The sequence below is a fragment of the Tinamus guttatus genome, unplaced genomic scaffold, assembly GCF_059628265.1.
Source record: "Tinamus guttatus ecotype Peru unplaced genomic scaffold, ASM5962826v1 Tinamus_guttatus_pri_ptg000546l, whole genome shotgun sequence".
NCBI classification, from domain to species: Eukaryota; Metazoa; Chordata; class Aves; order Tinamiformes; family Tinamidae; genus Tinamus; species Tinamus guttatus.
This window is the reverse complement of record NW_028289080.1, coordinates 1,731,216-1,752,810: the sequence shown is the minus strand read 5'-3', so window position 1 is coordinate 1,752,810 and position 21,595 is coordinate 1,731,216. Positions and strand designations below refer to the sequence as shown.

The 21,595-nt window shown below is 50.1% G+C and overlaps 2 protein-coding genes across 2 annotated transcripts; one reads left to right on the top strand and one right to left on the bottom strand.

Moving 5' to 3' along the window:
• Window positions 1–84: 84 nt before the first annotated feature.
• On the bottom strand, window positions 85–4,311 carry LOC104580067 (NACHT, LRR and PYD domains-containing protein 3-like). Its single transcript, XM_088534136.1, is given in 6 exon segments — window positions 85–141; window positions 143–257; window positions 351–440; window positions 1,284–1,944; window positions 1,947–2,990; window positions 4,014–4,311. Coding segments are annotated over 6 exon segments (2,250 nt in total). The 5' UTR covers window positions 4,297–4,311.
• A 4,851-nt stretch (window positions 4,312–9,162) lies between these two features.
• On the top strand, window positions 9,163–21,026 carry CEND1 (cell cycle exit and neuronal differentiation 1). Its single transcript, XM_010227503.2, has 2 exons — window positions 9,163–9,277; window positions 20,165–21,026. Exon 2 carries the CDS (start codon window positions 20,341–20,343, stop codon window positions 20,743–20,745), a length of 405 nt encoding a protein of 134 aa, XP_010225805.1. The 5' UTR covers window positions 9,163–9,277; window positions 20,165–20,340; the 3' UTR covers window positions 20,746–21,026.
• Window positions 21,027–21,595: the final 569 nt, after the last annotated feature.

Genomic DNA, 21,595 nt, shown 5'->3' with positions numbered 1-21,595 from the left:
CAGTACTCTCCTCCACCCTGCACCCTTTGGCTTTTGAATAGCTGAAGCTGCAGTGGCAGGAGGTGCCAGAGGGCCTGGCGTCACTCACTGCAGGACCCGCAGCTGGCATGTGGGCTGCTGCAGCCCCTTGCACAGCACCCTTCACGCCGTGGTCGCCCAGCTTGTCACCCAGCTCCAGCTGGTCCAGGCTGGGGTGAGTGGCCAGCAGCCTTGCAAGGTCCTCGCAGCAGTCCTCCGTGAGGCCGCACCACTGCAGCCTGTGGGACAGAGCAGTGGAGAATGATGAAAGCATCACACCACATCCCTTTGTGCTGTGGGCCACATCACCCTTCCCCAAGGAACAATCTTACCTCAGTGTCTTTACTTCGCTGCTTATGTTCCTCAATGCCTGGCAGAGCAGGGAGATAGGGGATGGCTGCTCCTCCACCGGCTGTCGATCCCTGCAAAGCAGGGGCTGATATTCTCTCCAGCTCACCCAGGCGGAGGGATCTGCTTCACCCTCCCTGCCAGAATGGGGAGGGAGAGACACAGACAGCCACCCAGAGAGACCTGCCACTCAGCAAATAGTGCACATCTCACCTTAGGCCTCAGTGCATGAGCACCCCAAAGTAGGGCTCACTACCAGCCCCCAGAATGTCTCCTCTGGAGGGACAAGCACAGTTTGGGAGTGAACACAGACACCTTTGGAGACACAATAGGAGGGACTGTGTTCATTGAACTGTTACTGCTCGAGTCAACTTACTCCCCAACATAGCAGAGAGCATCAGTGCATACTTAAAACTTAAGCACACTTTATGCTTGAGTGAGGACAAATATCAGAGCCCTCTGAGAGCGTGGCTCACTGCTACTGGAGCCACACTGGTCATGCTTGATCCTGCTGCATGGTATGGGCAGGACAAAAAGGGCCTGGGGAGAAGGTGCAGCCCTGGAGCAGTGGGATCCTCTAGTCCTGAGTAAGGGGAAGGTGCCCTGCAACACCCGGGATTTTGAGCTGAAAATGCTATATATCTTTTGATCCTCCTGTGCACAACAAGCAATAGGAGCTTTCATTATCCTACAGTTGTCCTAGAGCCTAAATAAAATCATCTGCTGAGGACCTGTGTGTAACTGCTATTGGAAAGAACAGTTTACATGAGAACCTGTGGGTTGCAAATGCCTTTAAAATCATCCTTTCTGGCAGAGAATGCATATCATGGTACCGGTTCATTAAGTTTTTAGCATGGTAACTATTGCCATTATTTTTGGCTACTTAAGTGGGAGGGAGGGATTTGGGGCATACTTACCAGTTCAACGCTGGTGCAGAGCCTGGAACTAACTCTTCCTCATAATCTTGATGCTCGAAGGAGCGCCCTTTGAAGGTCACAGAGTCCAGTCTGTTCCAATGTTTGATACAGAATGAAAGGGCCATTTGATCATATTGGGTCAGCTTCATGTCATGAAAGTCTATGGCAGTGCAACAATTCAAGGCACGCTGCACAAAGTCTTCTTCATAAATCTCAAACAAACAGTGAAACACAGCTAGATCCTTAATCTTCATTGTCCCTTTGCCTGGAGGTGAAATTCCTCTAGGCCATGTCTGAATTGACCTCAGCATAGCATCCTTAAATTTTGGTGAAAGTCTACACCCAATTCTTTGTTTCATAAATTCTATGGCTTTTCCATTTACCAGACCAAATAAGAAAGTCACTGTTAACATCAAATCCTTTCTAGATGATCTACAATTTTCCAGTAACACTTTTGTGTCCTTCACATAATTCCCTGAATCACCGCCTGCCTCCCCATCCTCCAGGACATAAAACATCGCAGCGAAAAACTCCTGGAGGTGCAGGTGAATGAAGCTGTAGACATTCCCATGGTCTGTGCCTTTCCTTAAAGTGTTCTCATTGAGGAGAAGGGAAAGAAGCTCTGGCTGATCTAAGCCCCACTCCTTGATTTCCTTTTCAGCGCCTTGTGCATCCACATCCCATCTTCAGCCAAGCAGCAAAGTTTGCACAGGAACTGCTGCAGGTCCTGTTTGCCCTCACCTGCTCTGCATTTCAGTAATCTGCAAAGGTAAAACATATACATTCCCGTGGTTGTCACAGAGCTCACCATAAGACTTTTCTTCTTGTAAAGTTCTTGTTCCAGGATAGTACACACAGTCCAACACATCGTAGGGACAAAGCACATGGCAAATGTTGTTTTGTTTCCTTTGACAAACCTGAAGGCCATATCTGCTTTATAATCAGTGTCAAAAAACCTGTGGAAATATTCATCCCTTGCACCTGCTGAGAAGCCCAGTATTTCTGCATGGCGCTCATTCTCTAAGCACCATCCTAGATTTTGAAGGGCTGTTGGCCTTGTAGTGATCATCAAGGAAGATTCAGGGAGAATGATTTTCTTCAATAAACTCATCAGAGTGGTTTCCAGTGGCTTCTTTTCCCTGAGCTCAGAGCTTAGGTCATCTTCTGGCTGAAGCAAAGAAAATCTTAGGTAGTCTAACCCGTCTATAACAAACAGGACCTTTTCTGGCCTATCCAGAATATTCCTAATTGGTGTCCTTCTATGGGGACAGCAATTTGAAATCAAGTCTACCACACTCACTTCTTTAGTAGGGCTAATTTCTTTACAGTTGAGGTAGAAAACATAGTCAAACTGTGTATAAAGGACTCCTTCCGCCCACTCTACCATAATCTTCCTCACTGTCATTGTCTTTCCCATCCCTGCAGTTCCCACCAGTACAACCGTGTGTGGCGCTTGTCCTTCTTCATCAGGTTGAAACAGCTGTGCCACAGTAACAGCAATGCTAGATTGCTTATTGCTGGTGTCTGTATGTTGCTGACTCACAGTGATGGTTTCCTGTTCTCCTTTCCTTTTGGTCTGAGGGTTCATAACAATCGTCAGGTTGGTGTAGCGACTACTTACAGTCAGGTTCTCACTGAGACAAGCATTTACATCTTTATATTGAAAGAACTCCCTTATCACGTGTGCTCTGTATTTCTGTTTGTACTCTAAACCAACAAGAAAGAAAAATCAATTCCAATAAAGCCAGATTTCTTAGGAGCTCCTCCTCACCCACTCACAGTACTTCAATGTTGCATGACATCCACTTAGCACTTTTAGTGTGAGCTCCCCAAACTAGTGAAGCCAACCTCAGGACATATCCATCTGTAGCCTTTTAAGATGCAAAGTGGGACAACCAGCTGCTCCTTCAGAGCTTGTATCCTCTATGTCACCCATCATGGCTACTGTCTTCTTTCAGGCTCTCCCAGGATCATCCTCAAGATGTCCCTTGTATCCCCCTGGTAGGCAGAGATCTCTAAACCCTAGTCTTGTGGCTGCAATAACTGTTTAACTGCATCCTGTTTCTGTTCAAATAGCCCAAATCTGAACTGAGCCCTGAACTGAACCAAACCAAGAACTGCCCATGACTATTATCAAAGGACTGTGGCACACCTTGCTGGCCATGGGGAGGCTCAGTGTCAGCAATTTCCTGAAGGCCTCAGGAAATGCTCCAGTTCAACATCTGTGGTAAATATTCAGGTGTATTTGGAGGTTAAGGGGACCCATGCTTGCGGTCGTCTGTGTCAACAAATTGTTTCAGCCCCTCAATGACTTACAGGTCTCTTGGGCCTCCTCTAAGTTACGGCAGCAGCACCCAAGCAAGGGCAGGGGACTTCCTTGCTCCACGCCAGCACTGACCCTTCTTCTGACATCTCAGAGACCTCTGCCAGGGCAGGGACAAGGATGGCAAGTGCCTGCTCACAGTCACTTCATAGCACTGTTGTCTTTGCCCTGCTGATTGGGCTGAAAGCCTTCTATGGAACAAGGGAAATGTCCAGAGAAAATAGGAAGCCTGGCAGTGCATTAATGGGAAGGGCAAGAGGAGATGTCACTACTAACCTCCCATGCTAACCGGATCACAGTGGGACATACTCACATTTTCAGTCTGCTTTTTTTACTGACTTACACCTATTTAGGAATATTCGAGGGTAAACAGACTAAGAAAATTAAAATTTAGTCCAGGTTCCTACCTTTGACTTTCTCCTCTTGGATTTTATCAGCGAGGTCTCTCCGGTTCATCTCTTCAAATACATCAGTTCCTATCTCCATGGCAATGTCTTCTCCATAGTGCTCTTTCATGCAGTTGACAAGTGGACAAGCATGGCTTGCTTTCTGCAGTGAATCCTTGGGGATATTCGATCTTTCTTTGTAACTAGTGCATGATAATTTATCCTTAAACTGTAGAAAATCCTCAGGTGCCAGATCTTGCAGTGCTTCTAAGAGGACATCTATTGCATGGTCCTCTCCTGCCATCACGAGACGGGAAAAGTCACCTGAAAATATCAAAGAAGAACAAACTTTCTCCTACTGTCATCACATGGCATCCCTGGGAGCACACAAACACAACCCAGCAAAGGCCATCGAATAGGATATTTAGGGCTCACAGAGTCTCACGCACGGCAAGATGTATACAGGAAGGGGTTACAATAACATAGGTGCTGCCCAGATGGCAGAGTGTGAGGATCAAGATGCCCAGCACCTCCCCACGTCCGACTTTGTTGGCAGTTTGCCTTTTGCTCCCTTTTAGGTATGAACTGCAGGGCCATGGGGAGAGCTGGGCCCCCAGGGACCTGCCTGGCTGCCTCCCCGCCCCACACAGCCTCAGCCCCGGTGCCCAAGTGTCCCCAGACCTGGTGGCCACGTGGCTGCGCGCTCACCCTGCAGTGCTCCGTCACCAGCGGAGTGGGGCGGAGCAGGAGGATCCACTCAGCGTCCCAATTCACTGCACAGGCAGCGTTTCTGTTTTGAAATGAAGCTGCACATCCGGCCCACCCTTCCTCCTTCCTCCCTGGCCTGATGCCGCGCTCGGCTGTTCCGTACGGATCAGCTCTCTGTGCAGGGCCCTCCTTGCCAGCCCCCCAGCCTACAGCAGGGTGGCCGAAGGGAATCTGGGCTGGGACAATTTCTAATATCCCCAAGGAAGCAGATTCCCAGTCCCTTTTTCCAGAGTGTTTTTCTTTTTATATTATATAGGTATAGCTATTTTTCTTTTTATATATAACCAGAATTTTCCTTCGTGCAGTCGGTGTCTCCCCTTGCTCTATCACAACGCACTTCCGGGAGGCATCTAGCTGCATCTTTCTCTTTATATCTTAAAGGAAATTTAAGAAATGCGAAAAAAGAATTGTCTTTACAAGACTACCATCTAGTGGCTCAGAAGCGTAGTAAGGAAATTCAGCTGGAATTAGAGTCAGGTGAACTCAGAAAAAGAAAGAAAATAAAGCTGCAGAAGCCAGGGGAGGGATTAATGTCTGCTGCAGTGCTCACACGAGAGCGAGAGGGACCTCCAAGGGGCTTGATTGTAGGGAATGGGAAGCTAAAATTAAGTGCTTACTAAAGCAGATTAAGATGTGGAAATTAAAATTAGCTGCTGTTGCTGTGGGAAGCGATGGATAATTAGACTAGAAGCTGTTATTATTGGGATGATATGTATGATCGGGTAAGGAAAGAGCTGCAAGGAACAGCAGCATATACTACACGTATCAGGACCACCATGCTGGGTTTGAAAACCACCCAGACATGACCCATTACATCTCTTCAAAGACACTGACCATCTCCATAATGGAATAAAATACTGGAGGTGTGGTTGGAGAAAGAGGAGTGGAAATTGTAGGATGAGAGATGAAGAAACAAGGGATTTATTCTACATAGGAAGACTGAAGACAAAGCTCAGAGACAGTTTAATAGGCAAGGAGATGGACTGACTCAATTTAATAGCCGCAGCTTGAGTCACAGGAGGGTTTGCAGCATCCTTGCTGGATTCGTAATGACCTGGGATTTGCAGATGACCAAAGACGAAGGGGAATAGCTATCCGTGGGCCAGTAAACACGGCATTACCATTGCTAACCAGGCCAAAAGTTTTGTATTAAAATAACTATAAAATATTAAGATAACTATACTAAGATAAATACATATATATATTTAGATAACCATACAAGCTTGCAGATTTCACCTGTCTAGAGCTTTATTTTCCTTGTGTTTGCATGTTTACTGGAGTAAACAATAATTCCTGCATTTTTTTTTTCATGAATAGATATCTACCCTGTGGCCTGCTGTTGTCTCCTTCAGTTTAGTCTAACAACATAGGATCCTAGAATAAAAATTGTTACAGCTCTCAAGGGAGCCTCAAGAATTACAGCTTTTTATATCTGGATCCACCCAGGCTGGGGAATCACAGCTAAAGCTTTGAAAAAAAATGCTCTAAAATGATAATAACCTAATGACCTTGGTGGTTGAGTGGCAGATTTGCTGAATTCAGTCTCCTAAGACAGTATGCAAATGTGGAAGCATTGGAGGGCCAGGAGGGACAGGAAATTGCAGGAGGAAGAAGAGAAGCTTTGAAACTGAGGGGAAGCCAAGCACTATCGCTGTTATCAGTGCTAAGGAAGTGAATGTGGCAATAATATCAGATTTTCTAACAACAAAACAGTATTGTAAGACGTACCTGTGTAATAGAATTGGAAAAGATCTGTTATACATGGAATCTCACTCATGCTAAAGGCAAACATAGATAGTTATGTGAGGAATGGGAAGCATCCCATCATCAGCATTATGTCACAGGGATATAGTTGGGAAAAGTTTGTAAAGGAAGGGGTCTAAGGAAAATACTGTTTTGCATCTCTCAATACAGCCTACTGCATGGTTAATTGCATTTGCATATATGCTTTTTTAATTATGATAATCATAATATTACTATGGAGCTTAAATGCTTATGAGTAAATATGATGATTACAGAGCTAATGAAATGCTAGTGATTACGTAAACTTTGAATAAGAATTAGCAATACTGTAAATATGGTTTTGACATGGGGAGAGACATCAGTAAAGCCTTTTCTGGGTAAATGCACATGAACAGGCCCAGTAAATACCTGCAGATGTGGATGGAGAAACAATTACTGAGAAACAGAGGCCAAAGCGGTTGCATTTTCATTCTGAGAAATGCAGGAATTCTCCATGTGGGATGTCTAGCCAGGCAAAGCTTCAGCTGTTGTGACTGCAGAGCTGCTATCACAAGGTGCTCTCCCATGAGAAACGTCCTTCGGCGCGCTTCCTTGGAGACGTGGTGGTAAGGGAGATGGCTGCTTCCCAAGTGGATGCAGGGACTCACTGCAGTGTGGCTTTTCCCTCCCCCTCCTGGCCCGCGATGGCTCCTGACAGAGGCTCTAGGAAAGGAGAGATGCTCCTGTGGGATAGCTGGTGCTGGATGCCAAGAAGCCCGACACACTGAGACATGAGGATAGGTTGCAAGGAGGCTTCCAGCCAGCTCATTGGGGAGCACAGTCCTGCACCAAAGTGTCCTGGTGGGTGCAAAGCACCTGCAAGGTGACAGTGAAAGACTCCCGGCTTGAGGTACCCAGCTCTGGACGACCTTGGAAAAGCAGTTTTCACCTTGCTGTGTCTGGAGCCGAATCGATGCCTCCCAAGAGAGGCAGGTGCTGGGTGCTGGCATCCAGCTCTTGTCTGCGCTGGGGTGGGGATAACGTGACCCACTTACTGCAGGAGACAAAGTGAGCTGGGAGACCCTTCCCGACAGAGCCAGGGTTTTTTTCTGTGTGCTGGGTTGCTCTGGAGTCACTCAGCCGGCTTCTCCTCTTGTGTTTGACATCAAAAGTCAGGACCCTTGTTTTCATGGCTTCTTTCTTTTGATTCTTCTTTCAACATATATATTTTTTAATCCCAATAAAAGCAATCGTTGATTCCAAGTCTGGGAAAAGCCTGATTCATATGGATGCACCCTATGAAGCTGATGATGTCCTAAGACAAAGGCAGAGACAGGGAGATCGCAGCTGGAAAGCCCTGGTCTCAGCTCTGCCAGACTTGTGGAGCTGCTCTCAGCAATTTCTGCTCACAAGCTGCTCCCTTCGTCTGCTCCTGCAGCACAGCAGGGAGGGTGCAGACACCAGTGACACTCATACCCGATGTAAAGGTGGCATAAGGCTCTTATACAATCCCGTGCCCAGTGTTTTGGGTGTCTCGCCTATATTAAACCACAGGTTTTCGCAAGCTTTGCAGCTTATTCTCTCTCTTGTGCTCTGAGTCTGACGAGCAGGCTCTGACAGCATCAGAAAAGGGACACAGCCCTGTTAGGAAAGGGATGAGCCTTGTGTGATGTCAGCTGCGCCTGGCGCAAGCCCATGGAACGGCGAAGGGCAAGGAGGGCTCCTGTTGCTGGCTCCAGGCCAGGAGCCAGACCGGAGCAGCAGAGACACCGTTAGCATTAGCCACAGCTAATGATGTGTGCAGCAGGTCCTCCGGAGAACCGAGCAGCCCCCTGAGGCCAAGCAGAACAAGGTGCCCTTGCTCATCCATGCTCTACGCTTGCAGCTGCGATGTTGCCTGGTGACACTTTTGGGGGACAAGGCCGTGATTTGGGGTAAAACAAGAGCAGGGCTGAGCACTGTGCAGTGCTGAGGAGGTTGCAGGGGGCTGCAGCAGGGAAGGGAGGTGCTTCTGCTTCTAACCCATGTGCTGGGACCTGCCAGGGCAGCTGTAGGAATGGCTGAGCCGTGGCCCGCAGCGCGTGGCCACGGGGCAGCCGCAGCTCGTTGCAGTCCCTCTCCAGCACTGCTGGGCCAAGGAGGGAAGTGGAGCTGGCACCAAGCCAGCCCGTTACGCAGCAGTTTTGTTTCCTCCCTCCAGCATGCAGCGCCTCTCCTTGGCAAGGCAGTTTGCCACCTTGCTCCTCGGGGGTCTTCTTACTCAGAAATCCTGAGTAAGGGGAGCCCCTTACTCCTTTTTCTTCTCCCTTATGCACACACAGAAGCATTGCAATGCACCAGGCTGGCCCTTCCCCACTCACCATCATATTTCTCTCCCCGCTCCACAGCTACATGCGCTGTAAGATCGAGGGGGAACAGCGAACGAAAGACGGGCTGAAGCTTCGGCACCGCTTTGTGCGGATGGTGGCGAGGCAGCCAAGCACGGCCCAGACCCTCTGGCAGGGAGTGCAGGGGAGCGGGTTCTGGGCCGGCCGCCCTGGCTGCGCCCCCTTCTTGGCAGGCTGCCCTTTCCTGGGAGCCGGCCCTTCTCTCTGGATTGGAGCGCGGCTCCCAGTCCCCCTCCCCGCACAGCAGCTTCATGCGGCCCTGGCTGGTGCATTGTGGGAAACTCCCAAGCTGCTTTTTTTTTTCTTTTTTTTTTCCCTTCCTCCGCCTCCCGCCCCGGAGCCTCCCTCCTCTCTGCAGAAGAGCCAGCTCCTGAGGAGGCACTTGGGCGCAGGGCCGGAGGAGCAGAGGTAAGGGCTGCACCTCCAAGCGCGCCGGGCAGCAGGGCGAGAGAGGCACACGGGGGCCAGGAGAGCGGTAGGGAGGCAGTTGCCTCCTCATCCCAGCTCTTCTCGTTGCTCCTTCAAGGTCAGGAGGTGGAGGAGATGTGGACACAAGCGCAAGTCTCCGCGCTCCAGCTTTTTCACCCCACCGCCATCGCAGGGGACGTGCTGCGCTCGCCTGGTTGGGGCTGGGGTTGCTGCTGGCGGGGAGGCACCAGCCCCAGGATGGAGGTCAGGAGCCTCGTGAGGCAGAAGCGCTGTAGAGGCAGCAAACTGGCTTCGGTTGCATAAAGCCGTATCCTGGAAATGATGCTGCCAGGGGCAGGAGGGGTAAACTGCATCAGCAGCTAGAATATTTTGATTTTAATAAGAAAAAAGGGAACCTGCCCCCACTACAGCCTGCTCTCCTTGCAAAGGTTGCTCGCTCTCCATTTCCTTGCTGTCCATCCTGGGGAAAAGGGTTAAGCAACTAAGTGCAGCTGGGACCGCCCAGCAGCCCTGCTAGTTACTCTTGGCCTTTTGCACATTGGGGTCCATTCTGGGAGGACAGGGGGCTCCACTACCCGTGGAATGTCCTTTAATACTGCGTCCCCCACCTCCATCACGATGTTCTGCTGGAAAGGCAGTCGTGAAGGGCAACTTGCCAAGGAGAAAGAGGGGGGGCAATGAGAGATGGCGGCGACAACAGTGTCTCCTTTAAGCTCTCAGGGATGTTGCACCAAGTGGGCGGGAGCACGGGAAGGGGGCAGTAGCCCGGGAAGGGGGCAGCAGCCCAGGGCTCCCGGTTAAGGTGGCGGTTTCCAGCACTCAGGTGCACGGGGAGCATGTCTGGAAGCCTTCCCAGTGCCGTGACGTTGCCGGTGCGCGTCTCGGGGCACCCGCACGGCCGCAGGGACCTGTTGATTCGCTCCCGCCTCGCGGCTCCGCGACCGGCCCGTGGCGACAGATGGGAGGAGGAGGACGTTTAATTCCCGGACACACTCGGCACGGGGGCAATGGGAGGAGGCGCCGCGCTGCCCATCGCAGTGCCCGTTCTCCTGGGTGGGGCTTACCCAGGACGCTGTTGGGAGAGGGAGGACGGAGGGGGCTGAACCGAGCGCTCTGCCGGAGTGCACAACTGACCTCTAAAAGTCCGACCTTCCCACGTTCGACCTTCAGCGTCTTCCTCCTTTCCTTCCCTTTCCCAGCCGTGGCGCCCAGCGCCAGCCTCCAATCCCAGGACTTTGCTGGCAAGACAAGGGGGGGAAATGCAGATTTCTCTCCCAGTTCACATATTTATCCCATGGCCACCATCCCCTCCTTGGGCTGGCTGCACCAGACCCACCTGGGTCAAGCTGCTGTTTACCATGTCAGAGATGATTCTTTTTTTTTTCTTTTTGGCTTGTGGCTATTGCTTTTGTGTGTGTGAGACAGAGGGGTCCCATTAGCTGGCCTGGAAGTGACCTTAAAAAGCTAATTTAGAAGGGAAATCTTCCTTGCCAGTGGCAAAATTGCGCACCACAAAAAAACAAAAAGTGAAGCAGAAGTAGCAAAACCAGCCCCATCACCCAACTGCTCACAGTGCTTCGATGGATGCCCTGCCAATGCCAAATAGCTGCCATCTGACAAGTCATCCTGGCTGAGTATTTTCCAAGAAAAGTCATCCCAGCAGAGTATTTTCTTTTCTGCTTCCCCAAATTTCTGCTGTAGAGTGAGTGACATTTAGCCTTGCGTCAAGGAAAATATTAAGCTCTATCACCTTTGGAAGGGCTAAAAGTCGGAGGGCATCTCTGAAAGCCAGAATTATAGCCAAGAACAAGCCAAGCAAAGTGAGATGTCAGAAGGGATGCTTAAAAGAAGGGATGTTTAACCCCAGCAAGGTGTTTTCTGTAATGCTCAAAATGTTTTTGTGTGGCTGAGAGCAGCGCAGGCTCAGCTGCATCTGAAGGGTGACGGCACTTGGGTGGCTGCCCATGCAACTTGCGTGGCTTTGCCAACCTAGGGCAGGATCTATACCCTGCGCAAGCTGGTGCCGACCCCTATGGACATCAAAGCCGGTGATTTGCCTGCCAGTTTTTGGAGGCAAATATACGGTAATGCTTCCCGTGTTTCTGCCATAGGTGACCATGTCCTTGGGTGGCTGAGCCTTTAGAATAGGGACTTGGTGTCGCTTTGGCATTTGCATCAGTGCGGCGTGCCAGGCAGCGAAAAGCTTGCATCATTAGATGCCCCTTTGGGACCCTACGGGATGAACGCTGTGGTGGAAGCTTGAAGGAGTTGGTTTCATGGGGACTTTCTGACTTCAGAAAAGACCCCCTGGTGCCATGCATGGCATAACCACCGGGCACAGCTGATGCTTCCCCCCGAGCAGGGAGGGAGGTGCCAAGTCTCGCTGGCATGGGGAGCAAGGGGCAGGGTTCCATGAGGGCTGCCACGCGTGGGGACAATGGGCAGATGATCCCCACAGCTTTGGCTGTGCCGGGGAAGATGCCGGGTCTTGGTGCACGGCAGCGATCTGAAGCGGCGGCCGCCCGTTAAGGCACTCTCAGCTCTCCGACACTCTCCCTGTCAAGGTTCAAAGGGTTTCTCTGACAGGGAAACGCTTAATGCCGGGCCAGGGTGCAGGGATGTGGGGAGGAGCAAGCGGCAGCTCGGGAAAGGGTTTCAGCAATAGCTCCTTGCAGCAAAGTGGGTCAACAATATTTACTGCAACGTGGTACTGCTGTCTCCAAGCACAGCCACCTCCCGGCATGTCATCTTAAAAGGGAGGCATGGAAAAAAAAAAAAAGAAAAAAAGATTCCTGATGTAGTTGCATTGCCTGCACATTTTATCGTGTTGATGGTGACGTCAAGGTGGGGGAAAACAGGCGAGGTAACTAAAAACCTCCATGGGGGAGGTGCCTGCAGCAGCTAAACTCAACGCAAACGTCTTATGTAAAGCTGCTATAATATTTATGGCCCTGCTGCGAGGCGCTGCATTACCTCATCTGCGTGTTCCTGGGGACGGGCAAGAGGCTTAGTCACACTCTGCCGTCACTTCTCTTAGGTGCTCATCATACGTTTCACTGCCCCAAAAGTGTTTCCTCCCACCACAGCTCAGAAAGGCAGGGAAATGTCATTTGCCCCTTTCATGAACTGGAGCACTGAGAAGTAAAATGAGGCGCCCAGAATCACAGCAGGTGCCTGGAACGAGGCAGGGAAGAGACCTTGTCTCTCTAGTCCTGTTGAAACCTTTCATCCTCTGGAGGGCAGCAGAAACAGAGGGACAGACCCCAGGGGAAGCAATCCGTGCGCCACCGAGGCAGCAGCCTGGTGCACGGTCCTCCAGGACACAGTACTTAGGGGCTAGATAAGAAGGTCAGGAGTCCAAGTGTGATCCCTTGGAGCTAGCAGCAAGTTTCAACTTCAGCAGGAGTGGAATTAGACTGTGTTCATCTTGGGCTGTTTTTACAATAACATCACATCTAAGACTTTTGGGGAACTTACAGATCCAGCACTAATGTGGCCAGCCATAATAACCTGAACGCTCTATGCTGATCCCAAGGTCTTGAGTTAGATAGAGGTCCCAGCCTAGCTGACTCAGTGATGTGAGCAAAGTGTCTCCGGTCCTCCCTGCAGGGCTGGTATCATAGTGACAGGTCAACATCCACCACTGTTGGCTCCAAACTGCAGGACGAGCAAAGCCTTGGGTGGGGAAGGCTCTCCATCCACCACGCCAGGGAAATGGGTCAGCCACCTCCGGCTGTGTAGCTGAGTGGTTGATTTCTTTCTTTAAGGAGAGGACAGATCTGTTTGCTGGGAGCACTGGTTAACGGGCAAGATGGAAAATGAGGCCTTCTCGCTTCCTGATGAGCACAGCTGCTGTGTGAGCTCAGCCTCCCACAGACCCTTCACTCCCTTTACTCCTTCCCAGGGCCGCACCAGGTGCTGGGCCCGACTGCAGGCCTCTGTGGAAGAAGTAAATGCGAACCCAGGATATTTCAAGCAAGGTATTTCTGGCAGAGCTGGGTAGAAGCTCATTCTAAAATGCTGACTTCAAGTCAAGCCAGGCCTATACAGTGGAGAGGAGTTCAGCCTGAACAGTTTGTGTGGATATAGAGCTACTAAAATGAAGCAGAGCGACTTAAATCAAAAGACACAACTGACTGCTGATGCCTCTTCAGTTTCCAGAAGCAGTAGGAGATGCTAGTGGATGGTGCAATCAATCTGATGAACAGATATCCTCAGAGGACAGTGCAGGTGCTGTGTTCAAGTCAGTGGCTCCTCAAAGTGGAGGGAAGTGCCAGGGGAAGAAGCTGGGCTAACCTGGCCACGCGTCAGAAAGTTAATTCTAATGCTAGCTCTAATTCTTACCTCTCAGAAGACTGATATTTTGGCCTAGTCTTCTGGTAACAGCTGCGGAGGGACAAATCCTCATAATTTTTTAAACGAGGCTTTTATGGTTTCTTGTATGAAATGCACTTCAGCTAGCCAGAAGCACACTGCCTCCTGCAGCGTGGTCCTCCCAGCCCATGCTTCTGGTCCCTTCTTTCCTTAATTCACTTTCAAGCTGTCTTTGGGACCCGGGGAGGTGCAAAGGACAGTCAGGTGCTGACAGAGTGCCTGGTACAGAGCACTTAGGTCTGAAGTGCAATGGTTGTCCACATCACCGTGACATGGAAATAGAGTCGGAGCTCATTTACTACAAAACTTAATGGTGTCTTTACCTCAGGGAGATCACCACAATGTCCTGTGTATCTGAGGGCAAAGAAGGGGTTGGATATAGGAGGCTGGTGTGAAAAATAGGCAAGCAGAGTACTGCAAAATACATCCTTCCACCTCCCTGTTTCTGAGTGGTCACAGGTCCAGGGCTGGCATTGTCCACCTAGAAATGGAAGTTTTTAAGTGACCCCTCCTGCTGTTGGACATACATTGGATATGTTGAACCCATGATCAAGCTTTCAGGACATGCTTGTGCATGGGGAGATTGGCTGATGGACTGTCTTTGGGAGAAGGCAGGCAGGTGAGAATGGTCTTGAGCTTCAGGATCTTGGTTCTCTGCAATAATCCCTTCTCTAGCTCACCTGTAACAACATGCTTGACTGCAACCTGTTTCTTCCTGATACCATGAAACCACAAGTGGCAATGAAGCAGCATTGCCAGGTGGCCCAGGCACATCCTCCACTCTCCTTGAAGAGACCTTCACCTGTCAAACCAAAATACTTTTTGACACCTTCCTCAGCACATCAGCAAGTGGCCTTAGCCACATGCTCAAGCTGATTTCCAGTTTTCTTCTGACCACCTCAGATAAGACCTCTTTAGCAATGGTAATACTTCATACATCTATAGTCTCTCCCACCTGAGGTTCTCACATTGGTGAGTTCAGCTCCTTGTAACACAGAGTCAGTTTTCATGAGGCATTGAAGAAGAACGCTTAAGAGACATGCAAAGGTCACATAGAGAAGTCTGTGGCAGTGCTGGCTCTGCCCTGTAACAGCTCCAGCTTCTAAACAGCCTGGTCTCCCTGCACTTTCAGTTCACAGCCGCCTTCATCAAAACAATCAATTTTTTATGTCTTTTTTTTTTCTTCCAAGAAGTTGTTTCTTTTCAGGAGCCTCTTCAAAGTGGCCAAATCCTAATTTCCCTATTTACATGCACAATCTGCCACAGGAACAAAATCTGAGGACTTCACTCTAAAATTACCTGCTCTTCACCTACCAGCTGGTGCTGGTGCCTGAATCCGTGAGGGTGATTCAAGCCCATGAGCCAGTTTTGGCAGGTGCAAATTGCACTCGCCAAAGGGAATCTGTGTGTCTGAAATGAGGGCTTTTTTTTTTTCCATGCCTTAGAAAGCTACTTCGATCTTAAGTGACCAAATGCAGGCGTGCCAGCTGAAACGCACAAAACCTGTCTAAGGGATCTGAGAAGCTCCTGGAATTAATTGGCATTCAGCATCCCTTACTCCTTGGTGATGGTGAAAACCTCTTCCTCTGTCTGTGTAAGAGCAATTGGCTGAGGGATATGATGAGGACTGCAGTGGGTATCACATTCTTGGGTACAACACATTTTAAGGCCTTTTCTGCTAATTTATGACCCTTACTACATGGCATTGCTGCAGGTCAAACCTGACCAGTAGTTTTCTCTGAGTATTTGCAAGTGGAGGACACTTGGAATTGGTAGCTGGATCCTTTTGTTGTTGTTGTTGCAAGTATAAATTCAGATAAATAAGGAAATGGCAAGATGTTTAACTCCCACCTGGCCAGCACAGGAGAGGTTTGGAGCCAGGCAGGACTCAGGCCTTACCTGCCTGGTCAGGGAGAGGATACAGATGCCTGGGCTCCAGAAGTGGACAGTGGAGGAAGGAGGTCTTGTTCCCTCCAGGACATGCCTTTTATTTCTAACTTGCAACAGCAAGAGGAAGATCACAAGGCTCAGGGATGGGGTTGGTCATTGAAGAGGGAAGAGGACAGGCCTTCTGTTCTGATAAAACTGGAAATGACTCATCCCTTCCACTCGGTGCAGGATTGATGCAGCTTTCATCCGCACCCACAGGAGATGGAGGAAGAGATGCAATTTGCTATTTTGCTGGACGGGTGAAGTTGGGGCAAAAAAAAAATGCCCTTCAAGGAGGCAGAGGAATTTGTATTCCTGTGTTGGCTCTCCTGCCTTGGCTGTGGGTAGCTGGTAGAGCAATGGCTCCTACTGCACTGACCTTGGGAGCTGCAGCAGCCAGAAGCAGCCCCGGAGAACTGCAGTAACCGCCGGCTTCTTCTCACAGCTGCAGGAACCTGTGGGGCTTTTCTTTTCCTGTTTTCTTCTTGATCACTTGTTTCATCATCTCTGTTTCCTCTTCCTGGCCTGGGAAGGAGATAGTCTGCTGCTGCCAAGTGAAAACCTCCCTGAAAATGCACAGATTGTTAAACAAAGAAATGACATGAGGGAATGTGGGGGGGATGAAGTTGCTTTCTCACCAAACCTTAATTCTCAAGTACTGTTGTCTGTGTGGGAGGCAGAGGGAGGGAGCTGGAAGGGGGAGGACTGGATAGGCAGAAGCAGCAGAGGGACAGAGAGGGAAGAGAGGAATAACTAGATGTAATGAGCTATAAAGGAAGAAAGAGCAAAGGCAGATAAGCAGGTCATTAGAGAGCAACTTTCCTTGTGATGGAATAAATGAGGGATGGAGACAAAGGTGTGGGGGGGAAAAGTCTCACACCACTACACACAGACTTAGTTTCTGAAAGCCAGAGAAGCCCCTTCTTTTCCATCTCAAGTGGGCTGCAGAGATGCTTAAAGATAAGCACATCCTCATGCTCTCAAAAGCATGGCACTGAAAAGAGGAAGGAGGGCGAAAAGAGGAGGAGATGGTGCTCAAGGAGATGATGCTCTGCTTGGCAGACCAGCTATGGAAGAGGGTTAAGTGCTTCAGTGCTCAAAGAGGATGCTTTGCTGGCAGGCAGCCCCCAAAGGGAAAGGCAGTGCAAGCACCTGCAAGCCCAGCACTAACCCCAGGTTTGAGGACTTGCTTTAGATGGGCATTGCAAGGAGCTGTATGTGTTAGCTCAGCACTATGGCACTCTCCTGGCTGGACAAGCAGCTAAGACGAGGCAAGGAGAGTCAGGTCACTGGCAGGAGGAAAGCTGAGAGAAGAAATCAATGGATCAGATAAATAGCAACAACTTTGGGATGAATTTTGCAGGATGCACCAAACTCCTTTTGGCTGACACAGACAGAAGTTTAAAATAAATGTCATGAAGCTCAAGGTTATACAAGAATCAGCATCAACGTGCAGGTATTGGAAGTACGTAAGGACCAAAGCAGTGGCCAAGTCCCTCGGGTTCATTTGTAGACAGTTAAACGAGGGCTGTGAGGCAAATGTTCCTGATGGCTAGTTCCACTGATGGAAAACCATGGATGGAAGGCCCTTCCATGAGGATACTTAAGAACTGCAGATATTTACTTTAGTTTAGTTTGGTTTCCAAATTTTTAAAACCTTTTCTAATCTGCCTAAGGGACTTGCATTCCTTTTGGTGACGCTCACTTAGAAAGCAAGAAATTATTGTAAAGAACTGCTTTTATTAGTGCATAGGCCAGGAGCAACACCACAGCTCTGCTGCTTCAAGGAGCCTGGCATCCAGATCTGTTCCATCAAGGGTATAGATGAGAGAGGACATAAAGTGAGGTACCTTGGAGTATCCCCATATCTCAGCAAAGTGTCCACACCACAATTTAACCCCACACTTCAGCTTAGTGAGCATCCAGGCTTGTGTTTCTGGGTGGTGAAAGATGCCCAACTGATCTGACCTCAGTGAAGAATCAGAGTGTTGACATCTTGTGTTTCAAAGGGGAGATCTTCAGGTTTTGATTTTCAGTGGCAAGAGAGAACATTGTTTCCTCCTTTCATTTTTCAGGACACCATTTAAGGCCACATACTCTGCCATGTAAGCAAGTATTGCCCAGCTAGAGCCTGAAACTAAACTGAATTGAAAATCTAAGGGAAGACTAGTGCCTTCTTTATTTAAAGCTGGCTGTGAAACCCTAGGGGCAGAATATCAGCCTCTCACTTTTCAACGATTCACCAAGCCTGATGCAGCGTGAGCTACAGACTTCCATGATTTTGGCATTGGAAGGCATCAGTGAAGCCATTAGACAAGAAATGGCTCACAGGGGACAGCAGCAGAAAGGGTAGTTTCTCACTCATGCCAAGCAGCGAACTGTTGCCCCATTTCCCTCTGAGCCCAAATCCTGTATTTTTCTAAGATTCTTCCAGTCCAGCCTTTCTGCCCAGCTGGAAGTTAAAACACACAACATTTATTAGCCTGTTTCCTGGAAGAGACAGCAACACAGAGCTTTGCTGCAAGCCTGGGACCTTCTCCCTGTCTGCTATTAAAGGAGTAATCTAGACCCTGTGAGCCGTTTTGGAGCAAGTATCTATCTGCAGACACTGGTTGGCTCTGGAGGTTTCTGAGGAGCCTCTGGATTACTAATTCCAGATGTTTAACAAACCCCTACTTCACTTAGCAGACAGAAAGCTCTCGGCAGACCCCTGGCAGTGCTGAAGTTCAAGGTGACAAGGTGACAAGGAAGCAGGTCAGGAGCACCCAGATCTGACAGCAGCCTCCTGCTCCTCGTTATCCTCCAAGCACCAAGCTGAGCTCCTGAACACCCAGCAAGCTGCCCTCTGGCTGCTCCTTTTCCTCCGCTGGGGAGCAGTAATGCTGTAGCCACAGGAGCCCCATCTCCCCGCTCACCCTGCCCAGACCTCATCCCACCTGGGCTGGCGTTGGTGGATGGTTTTTTTGCTGTGCTCTCACAACCCTCTTGCAGGCCGCTTGGTCCATCTGCTGAGCTTCAGATCCACCCGTGCTGTTCACTGCTTCCATCAGCTCCTTCGTGCAAACAGCTCCAGCTGATGGGCTGGGTGCTCCTCACCACAGGCGAGCCCAGCTAGCTGCTGCAAGGAGGAAACAGGAGTCAGTCCACACAATTGCACTGCAGTTATTCTATCAGCTCACACCAGCTGAGGAGATGGCCTTTGCTTTATTTTCCAGTAGCCCCACCCAAAACACTGCTACCACGATCCTTATAGCTCTGCTAGCTTTGGTAATCATGGAATTAATCCCTGCTTTTTCAATAGCAACCATCTGGATGGGGAATATCAGGCAAGATCACACACTTACCACTCGCTAAACGTAGCTGGGATGATGCTGCAGAACAAGCAGCACGTTGCAGGCAGGGAGAAGCTACTGATCTGCTTTCCCGTGGAACAAAATGCCCTCTCCTTCACCTAGGAGGAAGGCAAATGTGTTGAGCAAATGAAAATTAAGCCCTGTTGGGTTGGAAATGAGTATATCTTGTCATTGAGGAACAGCATTGCCTCTATGGCTAGGGTGGGTGGGATATCCCAGGTGTGAACTGAACAGCCCCTGTGTGGGCATTTGTATTTACAGACTAATTTTGGGAATGAGAAGAGAGAGAAATGGCGCCCCATCTAAACCCTGGTGTACTCTCACCTTGCCAGCACCAGGCAGAGGGCAGATACACCGGTGATGGTAAAGAAGTGCTGCCGCAGTCCAGGGTACTCCCCGACCTCCAGCCATGCAGAGTTGTTTCTAAGTGTGAAAACTGTGACTGAGTGGAAGGGTTGTATGGGTGGGAGAGGTAAGAGGGGTACAGAGACCAAGGCAACGTGGACCTGGCAGGGAAGAAGGAAGGAACCTGGGAGACACTGCCAGCTTGATGAACACTGACACTGCTCCAGTCCAACAGGCCAGCTTATAGTTTTTATGCATCACACTTACTGTGGCAACAACACTCAAAAAAGGTTTTAGCCTCATTCTGTGGCCATGAAGTGTAAGTCTCTGTAAAATCCTGGTGAAGCACCTACCCCAGGCTTTGCTGGCAGCGATGCAGAAGGTTGTGGGCCCATCCTGCTTTCACATGACAATGCTGAGCTCTTCTTCCTCCTCCCTTCCCTCTGTTCTTTTATTGGAGCTGTGCTTAAGAGTCCCATTGTGAGAATTCATTTCCCTGAGCCTTGTTCACCCAAGGAAGAAAACACGGAGCTGTATTCAGGGCTATGGGCTCCCAAGAGAAGCTCCGAGACCTACTCAGCAAAGCTCAAGAGTGACTAACTGACTTAGCCCATCTAAGGGCTCCAGGCTTGCCAAGGCTGGTTGCTAATTCAGTCACAGTGAAGGGCGTGCAGCCTTCAGCTGCTGCAGCCTGTTCTCTCCAGGACAGGCACTGCAGCATGTGCTTTGAATGCAGCCCACAATTCCTAAGGAAAGAACCAAGCGTTTTCCATGTGTTCTCTCCTCTCCTGCTGCCTTGGGGGGCACGGTGCTCGTTTCCTTTCTCCTCTTCACTCACATCTCCCTGCTCTGTTTCTTCTCGCAGGTGCTGTATCATGCCCAGGTAGGACCCACCACTGTCGGAATCATCCCAAGGCAACCGCTCCGAGGGCTTGAGCCATCCACCTGAGGGGACTCCTCAGCTTTCTCCAGCACCAGGGCAAAGGGGAAGAGGTGCCCGGAGCATCTGACATCGGATCGCTGCCCAGAGCATTTGTAGGGATGGATTCCAAAGGCAACGTCCGCAGTGGAAACAAACCTGATGCCAAGGCTCCCAGCTCGGGAAAGGTGGAAAAGCCCAACCCTGGGCCTGCCACGAATGCAGAGAAGAAGGAAACTCCTTCCAAAGAGCAGCCAGCACCTGCGGCTGCTGCCTCTACCATGAAGAAGGCAGGGAGTGATGCTGCTGTTGTGAACAACCACAGCAACCTGAAGCCCAGCCCCGCCGCCACGGAAACGCAAGAGGTCACCGGCCAGTCCCCTGACTCTGACCACAAGGAAAACAGCAGTGAGGAGTCGCCAGGCAGCATCTTTGACAACATGAAGCCCCTGATCATCATCGGAGGAGTGGCGGTGGCCACGCTTGCTGTGATTGTGGGAGTGGCCTTCCTAGCCCGGAAAAAATGAAGACGGAGACGGGAGGGGGCCGAGACCCCCAACCTGGTTGTATAGTTCCTTTTGGGACAAATGCATGCAGAAAATTCTATACATATCTATATATATATAGAGCGAGCTAGCTAGGTCAACAACCAGTACCAACTGCAACTCCAAGAGTCTTGTCAAGGACAACTGTGCCAGTTTGACCCATTGTGGGTAACTCCATGCACTCAGTGTGTTCTTTCATGTAATATATCTTGGCTTATATCACTGTGTATAGATTACAGCTTCTCCCGATTGGTGTAAATGATGGTGTCCCCTCCCCTCCCCTGCTGTCCTCCCCGGGAGACACCCCCATCTTTCTTGCAGTCCCCTGTTTTCAATTCCAAAGTGTTCTTTGTCCCATCCAGAGTCCCCGCTTTGTGTTTTGGTTTCCGTTTGGTTTAAGTTGGGCTGTGGTAAAGAAGATGGAAGGGGAGACGGAGCCTGGTGCCAAAGCCCTGTTCTCCCATCACCGCGTGCTGGGCTGGTGCTCAGCCTGCAGCCACCCAGGGCAGGGATATCAGTGGGCATCACAGGAGAAGGCAGGTCCTTGACCCAAGCAGCAAAGTGGTCTCTAATGGATGCCTGGCAACCTGCTGCTCAGCACCTCAACTCTAAACAACAAGCACCTCTAAGTGCCCAGAGAGAGCACGAGCTGGCCTGAGCCTGCAGCAGGGCAGAGCCAAGGGAGCACCTCGGGATGTCACGAGAAGTGTTTTTCTCCGGCCGAGCTGCCAGCTGGAGATGGAGCAAAGGGAGCCGTGCCGTGCCCGGAGACACCGGCCAAGGGACACGGCGACCTCAGGCAGCCAGACAGCGTGTGTGGAGCCGTTGGCAA